This window comes from Pangasianodon hypophthalmus, chromosome 7, assembly GCF_027358585.1.
Source record: "Pangasianodon hypophthalmus isolate fPanHyp1 chromosome 7, fPanHyp1.pri, whole genome shotgun sequence".
NCBI lineage: Eukaryota > Metazoa > Chordata > Actinopteri > Siluriformes > Pangasiidae > Pangasianodon > Pangasianodon hypophthalmus.
Genome location: NC_069716.1, coordinates 5,683,432 through 5,704,839, shown reverse-complemented (window position 1 = coordinate 5,704,839; position 21,408 = coordinate 5,683,432). Strand labels below are relative to the sequence as shown.

The following is a 21,408-nucleotide window of genomic DNA, read 5'->3' as shown; positions in this document are numbered from 1 at the left end:
AGAAATGTCTAACTGTCAGTGCAAGAGGGAAAGCTTGACAGGTGAGTTGAGTTGTCTTCTTGTTCAGAGTCATTCGATGTTGGTGATCCACATAATTAGGTTTTTGTACAGTTTACTGAGAAGGCTCTAGCTCTCTCTAAAAGTCTAAGCTGATTATTTACTTCAAAGGTGCAGGAATATGAGGGGAAAGAGTGTCCTGACTTTAAAAAAAAAAAAAAAAGGACCCTCGTCTTTAAGCAAATAAGCAAAATCTCACACCAACACACTAACTCCCTCTCTAAAAGGATTTTGCCTTAATGGTACTTCTTGCATTAGCATAAGCAAAGGGTTCTGTAAGTCTGAATAAAAGCATCTACTAATTGCTGTAAATGTTTAAGAAAACTGCGTATTTTGCCTGGGGCCCAATATGGCTAGCCAAAGTGCACTGTTATATTTCATCAACACACTTCAAATACTCACATGGCTGAGTATAAGTTTGGAGCTGGGAGATATACCATGGAAATTCCAGTTGTGCAGCAAAATGCCTAAATCGATGAGGTGGAGGATAAAGTGCTTACCGGAGATGATTGAACAAATTAAAATGACTCAATACAGTGTATTGTCTCTTCCTTATTTGCTCCATTTTTGCATATTTGTTACAGTGAACACTTTCTGATCTTTTGACAAAAGAATACTAGACAATGAGAAGGCATTTATATAAAAATTACTTCATTTAGCAAAAAGGAAACAAATCACATGCAGTCATATTACCAAAGTGTCCTGAAACAAGTGAACAGGACGAAACTGCACTGACAGTGTTGAAGTATCCTATTCACTAGATTTCTAGATTCACTAGATTTGGCTTTATTCTTCCTTTTTCCTTAAAAGGAAGCACACAAGGTATATATCGTTTAATTGGAGGTGGTGGGGTCAGTCATGGGGGCCTGGGGTACATCGATATGGCTATAGGTCCTCAGAAAACATTATTACAAGTATTTTGTGTGTTTTTGATTCATTTTCTTGAACGCTTTCCTCCATTCCTCGGTCAAGAAGTGAGGAAGGAATTTGAAGAAGCAAAGAAAGGAAACAAAGAGGTGCAATCATTGAAATGAGAAGCAAATAACATGCAATTATTAGAGTTGAAGCCAAAAGTTTATATATACTTAGGCTAAACACATTCACACTCAATTTTTCACAGCTCCACACATTTCATGCTAGCACATATTTCCTGTGCTACATCAATTAGTGTATTTCTTTATTTCCATAAAAATACCTAAGAGACAGATTTAGTTCAGCTTTTATTTACTATACTATATACAAACAGTATAATGTATATTGCACACATTTTCTATGGGATTCAGGTCAGGGCTTTGCGATGGAGACTCCAATACACTTTGTTGTCTTTAAGCCATTTTGTTACAGCTTTGAAGGTACTCTTAGGATCATTGTCCTGCTGAAAGACCCAGTTGTGACCAATTTCTAACTTTCTGGCTGATCTCTTGAGGTGTTGCTTTAGTATTTCTAGATAATCCTCCTTCCTCATGATGTCATCTATTTACTGAAGTGCCCCAGTCCCTTTTCCAGCAAAACACCCCCACAACATGCCACCACCCTCATGCTTCACAGTTAGGATGGTGTTCTTCGGATTAAAAGCCTCACCCTTTTTCCTCCATACGTAGCACTGATAATTATGGCGAAACAGTTCAATTTTTTTTATTTTTACCTGACCAGAGAACACTCCTCCAAAAGGCCGGTGATCACCTGCAAACTTCAGTCTGGCTTTTTTTATGCAGGTCTTAGAGTAGTGGCTTCTTCCTTGCACATCCCTGGCGATGTAGGACTCTCTTAAAGGTAGCTATATATATCTGGTACCTAATGCATCCAACCTGTTCACCGGTTCTCTTCTTGTTGTCTTGGGATCTGGTTGAACCTTTCAGACCAAATTTCTTCATTTGTCTGTATGGTCCTAATTGCATACAACAGTTTGTACAGATGCTTCTGTCACCTTCAGTTGGTTGGAAATTGCTTCTAAGGAGAAACCGGTCTCTGAAAGTTTCCCCTTTATCAGCTTTAGGAGCCCTTACAATTAATTTCTAATTATGACAATTGGCCAACAAAAAGGCATTACATACATTTTTAGAATCTTCCAGACTGCTTAAAGAGAAAGTCAACTTGGTGTATGTAAATTTTGACCCACTGGAATTAGATATATATGAATCAAAGCTGCAATAAATCTCTAATTGATTGTTTTAAAATGATCTCTGGTATGAACAAAGTAGATGCCCTAAAGGACTCGCCAAAAGAAACACACTAACATGAGATGCGAGATTGAATATCTTTAGCCTAGGTGTATGTAAACTGCTTCTTACTGGGATTTGGAGTTTGTGTAAAAGCCTCACAATTTCTTCACAACACACAGTTCAAACTTTATTACAAAACATTTATTGATATTGTGACAGGACAAAAACATAACATCCATATATTCAAATCAAGCTGCAGTACAGGATCTTCATTTAAACGTGGGGGAAACAAAAACACAAGATGATAACGCTAATGATCCCTGATCTTTTTTTTTTTTTTTTTTTAATCAAATTAACCTACAAGTAAGAAAAAGATAGTAAAGGGCTCAAGTTGGGTTGCTGCTCTCAGAAAACAGAATTTATAAAAGAAAAAAAGAAAAAAAAAGGTACCCGCCTCTCCATGGTCTCCACTTCCCATACAGCGAATGTACACCAGTGCTTGAGGAGGCAGAAGAACTTGGTCCACAGATGTCAGTGTGCGTACATGTGTGTTTCGTCTGTGACTGCGATGCCTGAGAGGTTATGTATTTAAAAAAAAAAAAAAAAAAAAAAAAAAAAAAAAAAAAAAAAAAATGTAAAAGTAACAGTGGTGTTCTGATAAACATCGCTGACATTCAGCATTAGCCACCAAAATGCACAGTTTTCCCTGAATGTGAAAAAATGACGTGTGATGACAAAATGAATGAAATTATAAATAACAAAAATTTCACTGAAATCTTTGTAAGAGCAATTATTACACCAAAAACAAGTTTTGGGTTAAAAATGTATAATGCTTGACCCAGGCTCTAAATGCTTGCTAGCTAACATATTGATTTTTTAAAAGTTAGCTTTAACGACTTGATCTAAATCTTAAAATAACCATTCTTGCAATTTTTTTAGCCAATTATAATTGTTTCTCAGCAATGTTTGCTTGATTGAACTACATAACTCTAAATGATGTTCAATGAAAACACGGTGCGTCATTCGGTAGTTTATCCTGAGCGGCAGCTCACGTTTTCAGAACCCCAGCACACGTGTGCGACTTCAGTCAGAGCCGGACTCCTCCTCTGAGCTTGGTGGTGTAGAGGCAACTTCTTCCTCATCCTCATCATCTTCATCAGCCTGTGAGGGAGAAAGACAAAATATTACTTCCTGTTTCAACCCAGAAAAACCTCCAGTATTATTGACAGAAGCCCTGACTACAGTAGTGTTACCTTGCGCTTTTTGCGTTTGCCGCGATCAGAATCTGATGAGCTCTCCTCACTAGAAATGAACTCTTTGCTCTTAAAGCTTTCGTTTCCTCCTCTGTCTCGCTCCTTCTCTCCTCCGCTCTTCCTTTTCTTCTCATCCACTTTCCCGCCTTTCTTCTTCTTTTCCCTGTCACACAGCAGAGACAGGGGTAAAACTTACTTTCGATAAAACGTGTCATCACTGACTATGACGGTAGCTTAATGGTATTTCTTGCACTAGCATAAACATAGGTTTATGCCATCAAATGACTAGGTTATTACAATTTCTGCATTAGCATAAAGATGCCACATGTGGGTTTCCTCCAGGATCTCCGGTTATCCTCCTACCTTCCAAAACATTCCGGTAGGTGAACTATCTATGTTAACACATCCCTAGGTGTGAATAAATGCGTGTGTGCATGATGCTCTGTGATGGACTGGCAGGGTGTTTTCCTGCCTCAGTGTTTCTCCGGACCCACCTCGACCCTGACCTTACTGACAGTGATGTAGGTACCATGCATCAACAGGGGGTGCACTTTTATTTAAAGTACTGTTACAGCAAGTGGAGAAGGGTATACGTCACCCCCGCGAACCATCAAAAAGACTTCACCAGCCTTTGTTCAGGCTCTCTGGATGGATCTCTGGATGGATCTCTCCATAAAGAAGAGGAACTCTCATCTCTCTTAAGCTGGTCGTCCTGCGGTCTAGCTGCAAAGAGATGGCTCCTACTTATCTCCCAGGTCTGACCTTCGTGATGAGACCATAAAAGGAGCATGGCGCACATCACTCAACGGAGTAAAATCAACCAACGCGACCCAGTAACATTGTAACAATTTTTTTAGCTTTTAACTTTTAACGATATGCTGCATTCGGCTTCGCTGGACAGCCGGACTTCTGCGAGTTATGAAACCAACTGATCTGCATCAGCAAGCGAATCCGTGGACGGATCTACCTGCAAATTGCATGTATGCATGAAGACAAACTCGAACGCACTGCATCGCCATTCACCTAGAGCAGAGTCACTACCGATCAGTCTGCACTGCAGGAGGACAAACTCTTCTAAAGGCTGCATCGGCTCATTCAGAGCACACACTCAAACTTCAAAGGCTTGAGCCACATTCTCCTCACGCTTGCAAGCAACTCCAAGTAAGACTGTACATCTGGGCAGGAAAGACAGTGTTTACTATTATTTTGTTCAAAGTTGTACTGTGTTGAGTAAATTGAAGCAGCAATCTGTTTGGTAAAAATCAGTATTCTTTTAAACAAAGTGAATCTCGCGCATCGCTGTGAATCTCCTCTTCTTCTCTCTCTTTAATCTCTCTCATGTTTGCATGCAATCTCACACTGTGCGTATTAACATGGTCAGGCTGATTTCCATCTATGTCGAGGAAAAATAAGATCCAAACTCTGTAACGTTATTCCAATTAACTCCCTGCCACATTTCTCGCCCTATCACGTGATCTGCGGTTATTCATCTTTATAAGCTGACGCACACACAGACATGCATGCTCTAAAGCAAAGTGCGCGCCAACACGGATGCTTGTGCGCTCTCTCTCTCTCTCTCTCTCTCTCTCTCACAAGCGCACACAGACCTTTTATCAATCCCTCTCTCACAAACACCCAACTCTTTGTCCCTATTTAGAATTAGGGTCATAGTTAATAGCTGACTAATGTTTCTTTTTCTTTTCTCTGTATTTCAATAAATGCTAATAATTTGAACATGCTCTGGTCATGTTGTGATTATTAATGTAGTTTGGCTTCTTGCAATATCATGTAGAACCCAGACTTCAGAAACCAACTCACTGATTATTATTGCTCTTGGCAAAAATTGAGGTTTTAATAATTTTGACTTATTTGAAAGTTGCTGGTATGTCCCTTGCATTTCCAGTGCTTTCTGACCCAATTCCCCCTACAATGATTGAAATAATTAATTATTGTGGCTTGTTACGGTGTATTGCCTCTTCCTGATTTGCTCAATATTTGCATTTGTTCCACTGAATAATTTAAAATCTAATGACAAAACAATCCTGCACGATGGCAACACATTTATTTAAAAATGAATCATTTCTCAAACACGCAATGTCGCCCATATGAAAATTCAGCACCTTGGTTACTCAGTCAGCTGATCACATTATATTTCAAGAATAGATGGGAGAAAATTTGTTTAAGTATCTTGAAGGGGTTATAACACCATGTCTAAAACTCTGAGACTCCACTGAACCTCAAGCTAAACCAGGGATGTACATACGTTCAAGCAGGCACACTGACAGTACGGGTGTTGGATAACTTTTCGTAGATAATCTAATTTATAATTTTTAATATGTGGTCCCTTTGTTTAGGTTTACATTATCTAAAGACATAAACCTAACTGTAGACGGAGGGCAAATACTATTGCACAGTGCTGTACAACCCTATTTAAATCTAAGCAGAGAGATTTTATGGAGATGTGGCATACAATGTAGAAGATACAGCAATAAAGCATGAGTATGTATATGGATGTGTGTATATGCAGTTAGCTCACTTGACCGCAGATGATGAAGCTCCTCCGCCACTTTCTTTATATTCTTTCATTGCTCTGTCATATTGTCTTTTAGCTTCTTCTGCCTTCTTTTCCCACTCCTACACAGACAGAGAGAGGGTTCAGGTTCAGCAAAGTGTGTTAGATAGAAAAGACATTTACCAATCTTTCAATGCTGTTAAACTCCACCGTATTGTTATCTAAGTGTCTTATGGTTAAGTGAAGCTGGTTCGTTACAGGAAGTGATAACGGACAGGGCAGAGACCGGAGTGTTTATGGGTTTCAGTAGGAGGAGGCGCATTATAGCTGTGCCGTGTATAAGGGTTGGGTTGTATAAGGATAACTTCTTACAGACACGCAGTATCATACTACCTACCTCTCTGCGGCTTTTGTCAATCTGTTTCCACATCTCTCCGGCTTTCTTGGAGATCTCCGTGACAGAGATTCCAGGATTCTCAGACTTGATCCGCTCTCTGTTCGCGTTCAACCACAGCATGTAGGCGCTCATGGGCCTCTTAGGGGCTCCTGCGTCCTTCACCTTCTTCTGTTAGTGAAAGACACAGCACATATTTGTGTTGTATTACTATGATTTTGTTAATATTTTCTCAGGTACTCATTTTATATTTAAATCTTATTAATTATATAAAATTTCCTGACAATACCCTCTGCTGGACAAGTCGTGCTTATATATATATATTATATATATATATATATATATATATATATATATACACACGTATATATTACACACACACACATACAGTAAATACTGTAAATATATAAAAGTAAATATATATATATATATATATATATATATATATATATATATATATATATATATATATATATATATATATAGTACATACAGTATATGGATATGTATATAGGGCAAAAAAAATGTTTAGGATCAAAATGTTCTACTTTTAGTCACTTAGTGTACGTCTGTTGAAACATGTTCTAAACCTTTTGGCCTAAATTAACACTGATGTAGGATAAGGACTGAATAAACACATGTAATGTTCAACAGGCACAATTTATTTGCACATATACCTCAATCATGTCAGATTTCTAATTAAATTTAAACAATAGTTTATGTCCTATATGCGGTATGACCTCTGAGTAGTTAATTCATCCATATCTCAATAAACTATATCATAATGCACTTTTCTGAGATATTATTGTGATTTTTTTTTAAAAAGTAACTGATTAGAAGCAGCTATTGTGATAATTTTTTAAATACAAACTACATTATAAACTTGTTTATTAATAATAAACAATTTCACTATTATTAAAGTTTTTTTTTTTTTTAACTGCAACACTAGTGTAGTGCTGGGAGTTTATGAGCAAATCTGTATATTGTGAATTGTATCATGTACATAGAAATGCCTTTGATAATCGTGATATGATATTTTTGTCATATTGCCCAAGACCATCATGGTTACAGAGAGGAGCATTTAGAGTGAACTGGAAATATTTTAAATTTGGCTTGTGTTTTGGCAGCGTAAATAAGTGCTCCCATAAAATATGTTCTTACATAAAGATCTGCAAAAGATGTGGATTTTTATGTGGAATGTAAAATCTTGCTAAATAACAGCAACCACAAAACTCTGAGTAAATAAATAAAACGAATTGGAAATGTAATTTTTTGCAGGCTTTTTCATTTTCTTTGCTTATGAAGCAGGCGATTTTCGCCTTCCGTGGTATATACAACACGAACTCCAAGTCCGAGAGACAGATGACAGCCATGTTTACTGTCTGTAGCAGTATAAAATATTTTCTCATTTATATTTATATGCATATAAATACTACATGTGTGCAATCACTAAACTTCAAATCTATTGTTAGATAAATTTGACCGTCCTAATATAAACAGTATAGTGGTTAGTTTGTTGGCCCAGGAACATGCGCTCATCTGTGCATCACTAGAACTGCACATTTCACAACACACCAGGAAGTAATTATGCTGCACACATGGATCGTATTAATTACATTTTTATTTATTCCCTCGGACATATGCGGGGTTGTGTGCCCAACAAAAAACGAGAATGGACTTTTTTTTTTTTTTTTTTTTTAAGGCTCTGTGGGAATCTGGTGCCTGTGCATCATCAACGCAAGGCTAAGAAATGACTTGCGAACACACACATCTTGGGACAAACACTGTAGGTTAAATGGTAACAGATTTGGACCCTTTTCTTTCATTGAGCATTCAGTGGTAAGGCCACCATGTCTGATCACAGCCAAATGACTGTTACGCAAAAATGACCAACACCACGACCATATATGGAGTTTGGGGTAAGGAAGCAATTAAGGATCAACCAAAAATGATTACTACTACATAAAAATATTTTGTTTAAAAAAAAAAAATCACTTTCATTTGTTTAATTTTGTAGAATTTACCTCTTTGCGTGGTTTTCTCTCCTTCTTCTCTTTCACCGGTTTCTTGGGCTTCTTCTCGACTTTTTTCTTCTTCCCTTCATCCTCGCTATCATCATCCTCTGCTTCGCTGTCGCTCACCGAGGCATTACTGTCATATCTGTGAGAGCATGCACGCACACAAGGAGAAAAAAAAAAGATTTTTAAACAAACCCTATCAAAAGTAGGAAAGAAAAATCATTAAAAAAAGACATAAGTCTCACTCTTCAGCGATATCATCATCTTCCTCGCCAGGATTGAAGGACTCGTCTGCAGAAATAGATTTTTGTTATAAAGCATGCTAGTCTAATCTAGCTACAGCTAGAAAACAATTAAATTATCAACATATTTAGGAATGATTTACAAAGAATTCAATAAATTAAAACATTTGTTTGTCTAACAGAGCATGCACTTCAGATGCTACACAGCAACAGCGTCACTCACCACTGTCACCCTCTGACTCGTCTCCCTCCTCTCTGATTTTACCCTCCTCCTTCATCCTCTCCAAATAAGCGTCGTGCTCATCCTCGTCGGAGTCACTGTAGCCACCGGTTGCCTTTATGTCCTACACACACACACACACACACACACACACACACACACACACACACACACAAAGCCTCAAAGACTGCAGTACACCGCCCTGTCCATAAGACGGCGATAAAGAACTACATTCATTTACATTTACAAGTCATTAAGTACATTAAGTCCAAAAAAATTCCAACCCCTGGGGTGGTTAGATGGTTAGGTTCAGCTTTTATTGTCTCTAATGAAGCCAGGTCACGCACGCACTGGAGCTACATCTGTTTATATACTATGTGATTACTTTACCTCCTTCAAGCCTCTGTTCTTGATGCTCAGCTTCTTGGCATTAACAAAGTCAAACAGCTTGCCGTATTCCTCTCTGCAAGACGGAGAAACACAACAGGCAGTTTTTACACATTGGAAAATGGCAAAATTATATTTGGTGGTTGTACTAGTTAAAAAACACAACCTAGATACTCAACATGCAGTACTGCACAGGGAATCCTGGGTAATGTACCTCTCGATGCTGCTGAAGGTGTACTGGTTGCCCTGCTTGGTCTCGATCTCAAAGTCGAAGGAGCGCGTGGTGGTGGTGCCTCGGGCGAAGTTCACGCAGGAGATCTCCTCAAAGCGCAGGTGCACCGGGGGTTTGTGCACGTAAATAAAGCCCCTCTCCAGAGGATACAGCAGCCCCGAGGTAGCCTTGTACGAGCATGTGATGCACTGAGCACCTGAATGACTGCACAGAGACAGAGAGACAAAGAACAAGTTTTAAATATAAACATCAGGTGACAAGATACAGATGCTTTAATTTCACAGCTTTACTAAATACCAAAAGATTTGATGAATTCTCAAATATGATTGGTCACAAGGTGTTGATTAAATTTTCTATAACTGCAGGTCTGACAGTAATCCCAGCTGCAAGACAAATCACAGGTTTATATACAGGTCTTTTATTAATTTTGTTATCTTTTATATGTCATATATATGTGTTGTTATGTAACAAAGAACACAAAGGAGACATTTATTTAACATTAATGAAAGAAGTCTCCAGGGTCAGAGCTTTGTAGCCATCCAACTTAAAGCTGTAACTAAGTTTTCCACCATGGGAAAGTTTTCAGGATGGAGGATATTGCACTTTGCAGTTGCTTAGTAACATGACAAACTACATTTTCTTTTGTCTAGACGAGACACGAGAGACAGAGAGGGACAGGCTTGTATATATAGCTGCTATAAGTTATAACAATCCACAACACCATATCTAACTATAAATGGATAAAAAGTAATTCTTTAATAAATAGGAATTGTAATCCTTGGCAAACTGCTGTAGTATTAGAAGAAGAAAACACTTCAAGATGTGCCTTTAAAGAAACATAACTATTTTTTTTTTTTGCTTATGCGTCATCTGTCCAGTATTAAGCAACATAATTAAATCTTTTTGGAGCTCTTTTTTCTCATTTATTAGCTTCTGTGAAGGGCATATATTATCTGATTGGGTATAGTAGCCTTAGGGGGAGGGGCTTAGGGTCTAAAAGACTGCATAGGTGACAGGTGAGTAAGACTGAAAACAAAACTGGGAAAAAAAAAAAAAAAAAATCTCAACATGAAATGTGTGAAAAAGATGCAAGCCAGACTCGATAAAGGTCTTCCACAATAAGTGGACAAACAGATTTGAGAAACCTAACTATAGAAATGATAGCTAAATACTTGCTGACATCAAGTTTTATTGAGGGCGCAAACATGAGCGTCGCGAGGTCAAACCTCTTCCCCTCCATCCCCAGGCTTTCTCAGTCAAGGAACCCAGCTGTTAAATAATAACCAAAATTCTCATCCATAGATTTTTACTGGACTTAAGACATTGGGTGTTGGATTCAAAGCAGCTTTAATGTTTTTATGGAGCATTTCTTCCTAAAAATAGAAAAACCAGCACACAGCTGACTGAGCAAACCCAACATCACTTATTTGCCCACTTCCTAAAAAGATCACAACTGAAGCCATTAAAGAAAGCATCTGCTCGCATCAAGACCCCAATACCACAGCTAATGCTCTTCTAACCACTGTGTGATGTGTGTGAGTGTGGGTGTGGAGGCATGCGTGGTCTCACCCCTGGAAGTTTCCAGGCACCGTGATCTTTCTGTTGACCAGAGCCTTCATGACCCTGCTGACCATCTCGTACAGAGAGCCGGACATGTGCTTGTTCAGCTTTCCCTCAAAGCGCCTCTCCACCTCCTCCCTGCCGAGAGAGAGAGAGAGGGGTTAAAAAGAAACAAATGTATGTTAAAGAGTCAGATGGCGCTAAGGTTTTCAGTATAGCTGACAAAATCATTTTAACTGTAACTAGGGGCCAGGGGGCCTTCCCCCACCCACAGAGAGACAGCCACACATAAAAGCTAGGTTTTATTTATTAAAAAAAAAAAAAAACACAAGAGGCCAAGCTACTCACTCGCTCATGCTGAGAGTGAGGTTAACGTCTTCGTCTTTGGAGAAGAGGAGGATGAGGAAATGATAGCGTGTCTGGCCCTGCTTAATGGGTGGATCCAAGCTGATCTGAAAGAGAGTAAGACAGTAAGAAACAGTGTGTGTGTGTGTGTGTGTGTGTGTGTGTGTGTGTGTGTGTGTGCACGCACATGTGTGGGGGTGTCACAAAGAAAGCCTGCTATACCATAACACACCATTCATAGATCTCTTACTGACACTCATGCATCACTTTCCACATCTCAGGGTTTACCGTTACGTTTAGCCGACCTTCCATTTCCACGATACATTACATAATAACTATCATATAATAAACATTGGCTTGTTTTAGTTCAGATTAATGATCCCTCACAGCAGCAGTCATGTTTTTCAGTGAGTTGATTTACTGTTGTTCATTTTCCTTGAAAAAATGTTATCTCTCTTCATATTGCTCTAATAAATTAGTATTAATAAATTAATACAATCCAGTGAAAATTACATTATTTTAAGAGGTATCTGAAGTACGCCTCTGTAATATTTTAGTGACGTGAAGACTAAAGCAAATTAAACCTTTAGTGTCAAAATTATCACCGGCAATAACAAGCCATGCTACAATTTAATTTCAATAATTTCTTTCTCTTAGCTTGTTGGAATAAGCAGATTCTGAACTTTCAGTTTATCCCACATTTGTGTTTTTAACTAGATGAGACATTAGTTTATCAGCATTTAAATTTCCTTGAAAGGATTGTGGTGCATACAATCTTATGACCTAGAAGTATTTTAAATTCTTTTTTTTTTTTAAATTCAGAAACGGATCTAATTCAAAAATGGATCAAATCCAAAATGGTGTTTCAACACACACACAGCAAGAGCTGTAAATGGCTCCATTAATAATGTAATGTAAATGATGTCATTGGATCTGTCTGTTAAAACCAGGTAAAGGCATACATTGTTTTAAAATAGTTTCAATATGAGTGAGGATTTTCATTTCTTATTCATGCAAACAATGTGGAAAACTACAATTTAAGCCATTGTCTCAGAACAAGTGTATTAAATAGCTGAAAAAGGAAAAGGGAAAAAAAAAAAAAAAAAAAAAAAACAGTTTGGAAACTCGCCTTCTGGTACAGAATGTCTGTTTAGATTTTGAGTGGCCTCTTGTCAGTGTTCTAGCTAAATCTATTTGAACCACTGTAAGTTTTGAGGGCGGAGCTTTGTGTACACGGGTGGAAATGGGGGCAGGTTGTCATTACCCAAATGAGTTAAAAATAATAATAATAATAATAATATTAATAATAATAATAATAATTCATTCAAATCTTATTCAACCCCACCTGTTTAACCATTAGAGACAATTTTTCCTAACTAATGCACCTTTAAATAACTTATAGATGTTTAAATTGTTTATAAATGTGCTTCATAAATACACAGACGCTTTTGTTTTACTTTTATTTTAGGCTACTGGCAGCTATACAGCTTACTGAACTGACAAAAAGATCAGAGTTCTTGGTGTTAAACAAAGGTGAATAAAATACTTACAGCAAAACGCCAAATCAACCCAGAAAAGTATAAAGTCTACTCTTTAAGCAACTTAAAGAGTCGACAGCAAAAGGTGAGACACGAGTCATGTACACTGAAATCACTGCACTGACACCTGAGCTCACTGACTGATTCTGCTTAGTGCCAGCAGGTGGCAGTAATACCACAAACACATTCTTGCTTGCTGTTGATACTGTATTTTCTTGAATAAACTGGCGTTTTGCTGGCTATGAAAAAAAATTGCTCATCGGTATTCTAGTATGTTTTAATCAGTCAACATCCACACTCACCACAAAGAACATCTGCCTCTGGTCCTTATGCGGCAGCAGGAAGAGGCGCAGGACGGTGGTGTAGGGGATCTTATAGTCAAACGTCTTACCATGCAGATGTAGGAAAGTGGGATAGATACGAATATCGTACCTGGATGGGAGGTGAGAGAGACACACATGTGTCAGTTAGTAGCGGGTGGTACACTGGTAAGAATGAAATGCTGCTAGATATGTTTAAACTCAGTTTCTACACTAGTTAAGGGGGAAAATGTCACTTTTCTTAAATTTCTAAATGGTGGACATTATGAGTGCGTTATGCACTGCAGGGAAATGGTAAAAGTTCTTTAGATCACATTTCTATAAAAGTAGAGATCATGATGCGGTTACAATTCAAAATAAATAAAAGAAAAAAAAAAGAAGAAGAAAAAAGACTGACAAAACGATTTTACTAAACGTTTAGTACATTGTTCTACACTTTGAGTGAAACAATTGTGAAAGTAAAAGCAATACGAAAGGGCCAGGGGTGTGTGTGAGTGCGTGTGTGTGTGCGCACGTGTGGTTTTACCTTCCTCTGGGCGTAAGGCACTGCAGTTCTTTGAAGATACACACAGCATCTCCAGTAGCCTGAATAACATCTGCCTGAGAGAGAACATTCTGGGAAAAAACCTGCATGAGAGAGAGAGAGAGAGAGAGAGAGAGAGAGAGAGAGAGAGAGAGATCCTATAACTTCACTCCAAATGAGGATTTATTCATCTGTGCTGTGTGTCCATGGCCTCTGCTCAGGAGTTCATCTAAAGACAAATGGTCATGGTATTTGAGAGGGAAGTACAGCAGGGGGCCTCTTTTCACTTTAAACAGGTTTCTCCCAAGGCTTTGGGGAACTAAAGATTCACAAAAGTGTCCTGAATTGGAACAATACCATTCCTGATGGACTTCCTGTTTTACATTTCGAACCATGGCCAGCAAAATATCATTAGTGATGATTACATTTCAGCATGTGGCAAAGCTACAGGAACGTTAAGAATTGCTTGTTTGGCTTTATTGTGTGAAATAATGTGAACTCTAATATTTTTCAGCGTAATTCCCCGGTTTAATACCATGCTACCAAACACACGTTTGTGTACCTCTACAGGGTCTGTGCCGTCGTCTCCTGTGGTGGGCGGGACGTAAAAGCGGAGCTCCATGAGCGACACTTCGGCGTCATCGTTCTGATGGAACTCCACCGTGACCTCGTTCTTTCCCGTGGTGCACTGCGATACGTTGGCCAGGGGGATCTCGAATGCGGGACTGTCGTTAATGTCGAATGACAGCAGCGGTCCTGAATGCATAATGCACATAAACGACAGGCGTTAAAAATAAAAAGACTGATCGACAATGTTTTTCACATGATGTCTGTATTTAGAGATGCCTGTGACCCTGCAGATTCAGACTGGGAGATATTAGTATAATTGTCGTGTTGCGTGTTTGTCTCTGAGGCGTGTGCAGTCTGCGGCAGCCGCTACAGCTGTGAGATGCTAAACATGTGGCTGCAACACAACAAGAATGTTATAATAAAAAACTGCTCCAGAAAGCAAAATGTCGTGGTCTTTAGGGATTCATAACATTCGGACCATGTGTGGAGAATCAGAGCAAAACCTCAGCTGAGAGAGAGGGGTGTACAGCGTGAGCACCCTGCTGTCTGGACCTCCCCGGTTTCTCCAGTAACCACCCAAGCTCAGCGGTTTTTCGACTGTGACGAGGTTCAGTGTGCTTACAAACTACTGTAACTCTCTACAGGCCTCATTAGAGGCCAGTGATGTGCTTCAAAGACTTTTAGGTTGGTCCCACTCTCTCTATCTCTCCATTGGTCTTCATATTTCCCTTCTTACAACTTTCAATAATAGGAAAGTGAAGCAAAACAGTGTCACCTTGTTTCAATATGATCCCAGTTTCTGTCATTTTAGATGCTGTATTAGTATTTATTAAGGATATCTTTTTTTCCAGCCCAAGTACAAGATCTGGTACTAGACTATGAGTATTCAGTATTAATCAGGGATTCCACTGAACATTTTATTTTGTTTCCCTAGTTTACTGCGTATAGTGGCCATGAAAAGTACACACGTGTTCATGCACTTAGACGTCTAGGCTCGTTCTTTATAATATCAGCGATTTGATTTCCAGTGAAGTGCATTAGCTAGCTACATTAGTTTCTTTGGCTCGAGTAGGGTTGCAGTGGAAAGCTGGTTTTGTTTCGCTTCAGAAAAGCGCTTCTCATAACCTACTCACGTATGTATGATTCTAGACCATTACTGAGTACTGGTTTCTCTATTCTACTGAGTGTTTGAATTTTAAAAACCTCTCCAGTAGCCAAAAGTTCTGTTTTGTGTACCAATCTTCTGGAATTTCTAAAATAGTAAATAATCAGAGTTTTAAATTTGAGGCACAGATCATGACAACAATCACAACGACAGCAAAACATTTTAAAGAGAAACAGAGCTCATCAGTGTGTTTAACATTTCACAGTTCGACTTGGAATCAGATGGAAAGGAAAGTTTTGGCTCTAATGTGCCATCCCGTAGATGTCGCTTTTAATACTCCAGATGTATATAAAGTATACAGGCAAGTACTTGGACATGAACGATGTGGCTCACGTTGCTGCTGCTTCCGCGTGCATCAAGCGTAAACCAGGATTAAGAGCTGTTATGTTTGCTTGACTAGCATTGCCTGTAGACATTTTTCTTGCCTAGCCTGCATCTTTGTTAGCTACTGTTACGTTAGTAACAAACTCCTTTTGCAGAGTTTTGTTTTAACAAGTTACTTGTATTGTAGGAAGATGTCGTAGTTCCTCGCAGAGCAGTTTGCATTCGGCTTTGTTTTTTGCTTCATTAATCATGAAATAAGTCCAGATCACTGTCATTTTGTGTTGGTATTAGAGTCTTTTTTTTTTACGACTGCGAAGAAATAAGCACGATAACATGGTACACCCGACACCAGCATCGGCGCATCCCTAATATTTATCATAATGTTTGTTTGCACTTCACCAGAGGTATTGCTCAAGGCATCATGTGACTTAGGAGTATTGAGCATTTTATTTATAATACCCAATAAATATTGGAGTGTATTTACCTGAGAATTTGGCAGTTCCCCAGTTCCAGCCTTTCACACACATGTCCTTTTCTGTCAGCTCAACTTTGTAGTTGGTCTTAAAAAATGCAGAGATTTTCTCAAAGTCCTGTAGAGCAAAGAGAGTGAAGAAAGAAGTAGTAAACAGAATTAATTCTTCACTTCCCTCCCAGTGCAGCGGCTTCATTAATAAGAGGTCGGCTGACGGCACTGCGCCCCGCGGCCCTCTGGGATGGTGGAGGTGTGCGTAATCCGGCCACAGGCTCATACTGAGCGCGCCCAATCAGACTGTTTATTTATCCAGCACCGCACAATCGCTTCCACATGTCACACCAGCGCTGTGCATGTGTCTCTGAGCAAGACAAGAAGAGAAAGAGAGAGAGCGAAAGAGAGACCGAGAGACACATCTGCACACTCAGCAGTGCTGGTGCTCAAAAAAATGCTGCTTACAGCAACAACAACCAACACACACCTAATCCACCTCCTCTCCCGCTTTTATACACAAACCTGAACTTTCATTACAACGCTAATTTTCCGTTCTTAAATTAGCCGGGTTTTTTTTCCCCCACTCACTGCAATCTAGCATAAACATCAGGATTCAAAGTGAGCAGCTGAGCCATATATTTAAGTGCAACACACACATACACACACGTGTGTAACAGTAATGGAGGTCAGATCACATCGTCTTAGTTTGTCACGAAATGTTGCGCATTTTTCCGGAATGATGGTGTACGAGGAAGCTAATAAAACACACTCCCGCTAGGACACCACACACACACACACACACACACACACACACACACACACACACACACACACACACACACACACACACCCATTAGCTGAAGCCACTGATTAATCCCGGAGAGACTTGAAGCGTCCTTTTCCTGCAGCATCTTGAATTACACAGACATAAACACTGAATGTGTTACACACACACACACACACACACACACAGAAGATCTACTGAACATTTTTGTTTTGAAGATGTCTATTTAGCATTGCATAGAACATTACATCAGATCTTCTTTAGTCCAACTTAAACACGATTATGTGTGTTTGATCAGGGAAATCGCCAGTTTCTGATTCAACTCATCAAGTTCATCACCATTTTTTTTTTGTGTGTGTGTGTGTGTGTGTGTGCGTGCGTGTGTGTGTGTGCGTGCGTGCGTGTGTGCGCTCCAACACAGGTCAACCATTTCTTTTACAACAATAAACGCACCCCAGGTGCTTCAATAAAACAAGTATATGAAGTAAATCATAGACTAAAGACCAGGAATCCACAAAAACATGTTTTTTTTCCAGACGGAGTATGAGTACACACACTTCTGGCATTCGTGTATACGGATACTGAAATGAGTAACCTACTTATTAAGCAATCAGTGGCGTCATGGAACATTTTATTTAGCTCTGTTTATGTTGGTTGCTGCTGTGTGCTTTGAGCGACAAACTCCCCGTGATGAGTTTTATGTTTAAGATGTTGCGACGTTTAAACAGTATCTTTAGTAGAGAGCGTGAGAACAGCTGACTTGTGTGTGCAGAGCAGAGCAGCATCAGCTGTTAGGGCGTGGTCAGTAAAAATGACTGTAAGGCACTGTGAATTACTTAGTGTTCAGTGCTCGCTGAACTGAAGTGCTCGCACCTTTGTGAACACCTTGTGCTCTTTATTAAACATACGCCATAAAGAGGTTTTATCAGGTTACTTGTACTATAGGAAGATGCTGTAGTATATCATCTTTTCACAGAGCACAGCCTGCCGACTGTTTTGCTTTGACTGTCATCATTAATCGTCATTAATGCGACATCACAGTGTATTTTATGGTAAAGGATGTTAGCATGTCTTATATGAGTATGAGTAAATGAGTATGGTATTGGACCAACACCCAAAACTGGTATCGGTATCAATGCATCCCTAATAAAATATTTATGTGAAATTTATATAAATAATGACTATGTTAAAATCAGAAAGGCTACAAAAGAGAAAATATTCTGTGGTAAACATGCATCATATGCGTCTCACTATGAAGTCATCACTATCCTAGCTGAGTTAACAACCAAATTACAGATTAAAATCCAGGTTAGGGTTAAACTAGAACAAATACATGAGGAAATCAAGGATATTCAACCACAGTTGTCAATCATAGAGATTCTTCCAAGCAACTGACATGAATGAACAGGGACAAGTCACCTTTTAATGGCATTAATAATCAGTTAAAGGAAAGACATCCATCCTGAATTACCGATGTGGAGGAAATGAAATGCATCCAAGCTATACTGTCAGCTGAATAATCAGACCAGAAAGGGTAAATAAAAAGAAAAACCTATGAAAGTCTGTGCAAACACTCACTATAACATCTCTAGCCCTGTAGCTAGTCTCTGGTCTGATGAGCTGCCTTTAGCTAAATCGTCTACATAAACGCACATGATTGGATAAGGATGTGCTCCAGAAGCTGGGATGGTTTATGTTTAAAGTCGCTGAACTATGGCCAGGTTTTTCATACTCTGACTGTATCTTCTCAAGTACTGGTTTTCCTCTGAAACACTTTGCTGGGTCTGCATCTGGACAGCACTCTGCCAGTTTAAAGGTTTAAAGTGTGATGTACGGCTGCAGAAATGATGAGACTGTTCACGGGTGATCTATCTGTAATTCACTTACAGCCATAATAAGTGTGTTTGCATGCTCACTAGTAATATGGTCATTATCTGATAAGGGACACAAGAACGCCATATGACTAGGACAATCTTATCAGATTAAAGAGAAAACCCTAGACACCAGGATTTTGCCCCAAATATTAAAGTAAGGCTGATTTACACTGTACAATAAAAGCAGTTGAATACATTTATTGCGTATCACAGTGAACACGAAGATGCCAAAAATTATTAGTCGGACTATAGGATGAAAATTCTCTCAAAATAGTTCTACAGTGCAAAAAAAAAGTGACAATGTTCTGCCTTTTTTTTCCTTTTTTTAAATATGTTTCAAAGATGTTTCTTGAGATTTCGTCTAAAATGTATGATATTTCTCGGCCATCTTTGGTCACAAAAGCATGTGATATGAAGTGATTAAGTAAAGTAAAACCACCAACGTTAACTGACTGTGAAAGCATCATTGTGAAGAAAACCGCGTTGTTTAAATTATTCAGTGAATGCGTACTGTAATCTAATCTCTTTCATTTTCCCACTGCGCACAAACAGAACAGAAAAGAGAAGCGAGTCACCACGGATTAAACGTCAACCCAGAGCAGGACGGCGTGAGGTGTGATCTGAAATCATCAACATGCCAAAGAAATATTTTTCCTGTAAAAATTTACCTTCCTGTTTGGCTTTTCACGTCATGTGCGCGTCTCATTATTGACTGACTGACTGACTCGTGTAGATATGAAGACTTTTTTTTCTTTCGTAAACACCATCAAAGAATTATTATCAGATTTTGTACTTATTTTGTACTTAATGTAAAACCACAAAAAAAAGGCATCCATATTCATCTGTTTTCCAAAACAAAGACATACTGTGCATTTATAAACATATATTTGTTCACAACGCATCCTCAGATCGTTACCGTGTCTTTGAAGCCGTCATATTTGTAGACGTGACCGTTGCTCGTGGCCAGTTTGATTCCATGTCCGAGACAGACGCGACGCCACTGTGCGAGAGACAGATCAGAGGCAGGGATGCTGTCCACTTTTCCCGTCTTACTGCTTTTGTAGACTACAGACTGTTTGCTGAACCTCAAGCGGCCATCATTCTGTAAAGTACAGGAATACATAACTCATGTAAATGTAAATAATTCTAAATAATAAAATGCACAGAGAACTTCGGTAGGCTTCATGGGTTCAAACTGAGCACTGTGTTTATGTCAGATCAGAGAAGTGCGCGTGTGTGTGTGTGTGTCTCACCCAGCATCCTTTCACCTCCTGATAAATCTCATTGAACTCCAGTGTGTCTCCCATCTCTGCTGCCTGATTAACACACAATACACACAAGTCTGTCTTCAGTAACTGTCACCTACACCGAGTTTGTACAGTGTGTATCACCCTGCTGTGTTTTTCTCAACCCAGTTTCATGTCTAAATCACCTTTTAATACAAACTCCTGTTATTAGTACCCAGACAGTGCTGTATGCTAACTCATCTTAGCTAGCTATCTAGCTGCATAACGGTGCTACCCTGTTTTTCATGAATACCCTGCATAAATATTACATTATTCCAAGATCAAGAGATACACACCATCAAATTATCATTGTAATAACCTGCTTATATGGGTTTATTTCTCAATTTTAGGTCACTAAAACAGAAAAAAGAGGCAATCTGTTACCATACCTCTGCTCCCCCTTTTCCCGCGTGAAACGTCCGGGAACAGCGAACAGTGACCCGGAAAAAGATCATGTTATTTCCGGTTTAATGACGTCAACCGCTTCTAGCGTGCGCACCACATAGAGAATGTAAATAGTAATGTTTTTAAATAGACTTTGCACTTTTAGGTTGCGCTTTAGGTTGAAGAATATTAAGAAAAGCTTTAGAATTTATAACGCTTCTAATGTATTTAATTTACAAAAGAGAACTGGAACTTGTGTTTGTAAATTGATAAGTTGCATTTAAATAATAATAAAAAAAATAGATAGAATAGATAGCCCAAGTGACAATAACACAAAGACATCGGTTGTAAATAACTTAATTATTAGTGCATACAATGTTACAATATGCATATTTAAAAAAAAAAATTGTATGTAGATACCGGATCGTCACACCATATGCGCTTCTTCCCCAAACTGTTGACACAATGTTGGAAGCACACAAGTGCATAGAATGTCTTTGTACGCTGTAGCATTACAATTTCCCTTCACTGGAAATAAGAGACTCAAACCTGTTCCAGCATGACAACGCTCCTGTGCACAAAGCGAGCTCCATGAACACATGGTGTGTGAAGGTTGGAGTGGAAGAACTCAAGTGTCCTGCACAGAGCCCTGACCTCAACCCACTGAACACCTTTGGGATGAACTGAACACCGACTGCACCCCAGACCTCCTCACCAACATCAGTACCTGATCTCACTAATGCTCTTCAGGCTGAATGAGCACAAATCCCCACAGCCACGCTCCAAAATCTA

At 39.0% G+C, this 21,408-nt stretch overlaps 1 protein-coding gene across 2 annotated transcripts; it reads right to left on the bottom strand.

Annotated features, from left to right (window-relative positions):
• Nucleotides 1-2,405: 2,405 nt before the first annotated feature.
• ssrp1a (structure specific recognition protein 1a) lies at nt 2,406-20,715 on the bottom strand. 2 transcript variants are annotated; one of them, XM_053235710.1, is made up of 19 exons: nt 20,622-20,715; nt 20,200-20,262; nt 19,863-20,048; nt 16,307-16,412; nt 14,326-14,519; nt 13,767-13,867; nt 13,223-13,352; nt 11,386-11,489; nt 11,047-11,175; nt 9,460-9,681; nt 9,249-9,321; nt 8,862-8,982; nt 8,642-8,687; nt 8,403-8,538; nt 6,382-6,549; nt 6,009-6,106; nt 3,473-3,635; nt 3,272-3,380; nt 2,406-2,791 (listed from the first exon to the last, which is right to left on the bottom strand). In XM_053235710.1, exons 1-18 carry the CDS (start codon nt 20,685-20,687, stop codon nt 3,303-3,305), a joined length of 2,184 nt encoding a protein of 727 aa, XP_053091685.1. In that variant the 5' UTR covers nt 20,688-20,715; the 3' UTR covers nt 2,406-2,791; nt 3,272-3,302. The 2 variants fall into 2 exon arrangements, with proteins under 2 accessions (XP_053091685.1, XP_026796598.2); XM_026940797.3 differs by lacking the exon at nt 2,406-2,791 and having other exon boundaries at nt 2,834-3,380.
• Nucleotides 20,716-21,408: the final 693 nt, after the last annotated feature.

Bases quoted from the DNA above. Each gene is read 5' to 3' on its own strand.
- ssrp1a (XM_053235710.1), bottom strand. From the start codon at position 20,687: ATGATCTTTTTCCGGGTCACTGTTCGCTGTTCCCGGACGTTTCACGCG. The intron at 20,263-20,621 runs GTATGGTAACAG...TGTGTTAATCAG, and splicing joins CGGGAAAAGGGGGAGCAGAG to GCAGCAGAGATGGGAGACAC. The intron at 8,539-8,641 runs GTGAGACTTATG...ATGCTCTCACAG, and splicing joins GATGATGATATCGCTGAAGA to ATATGACAGTAATGCCTCGG.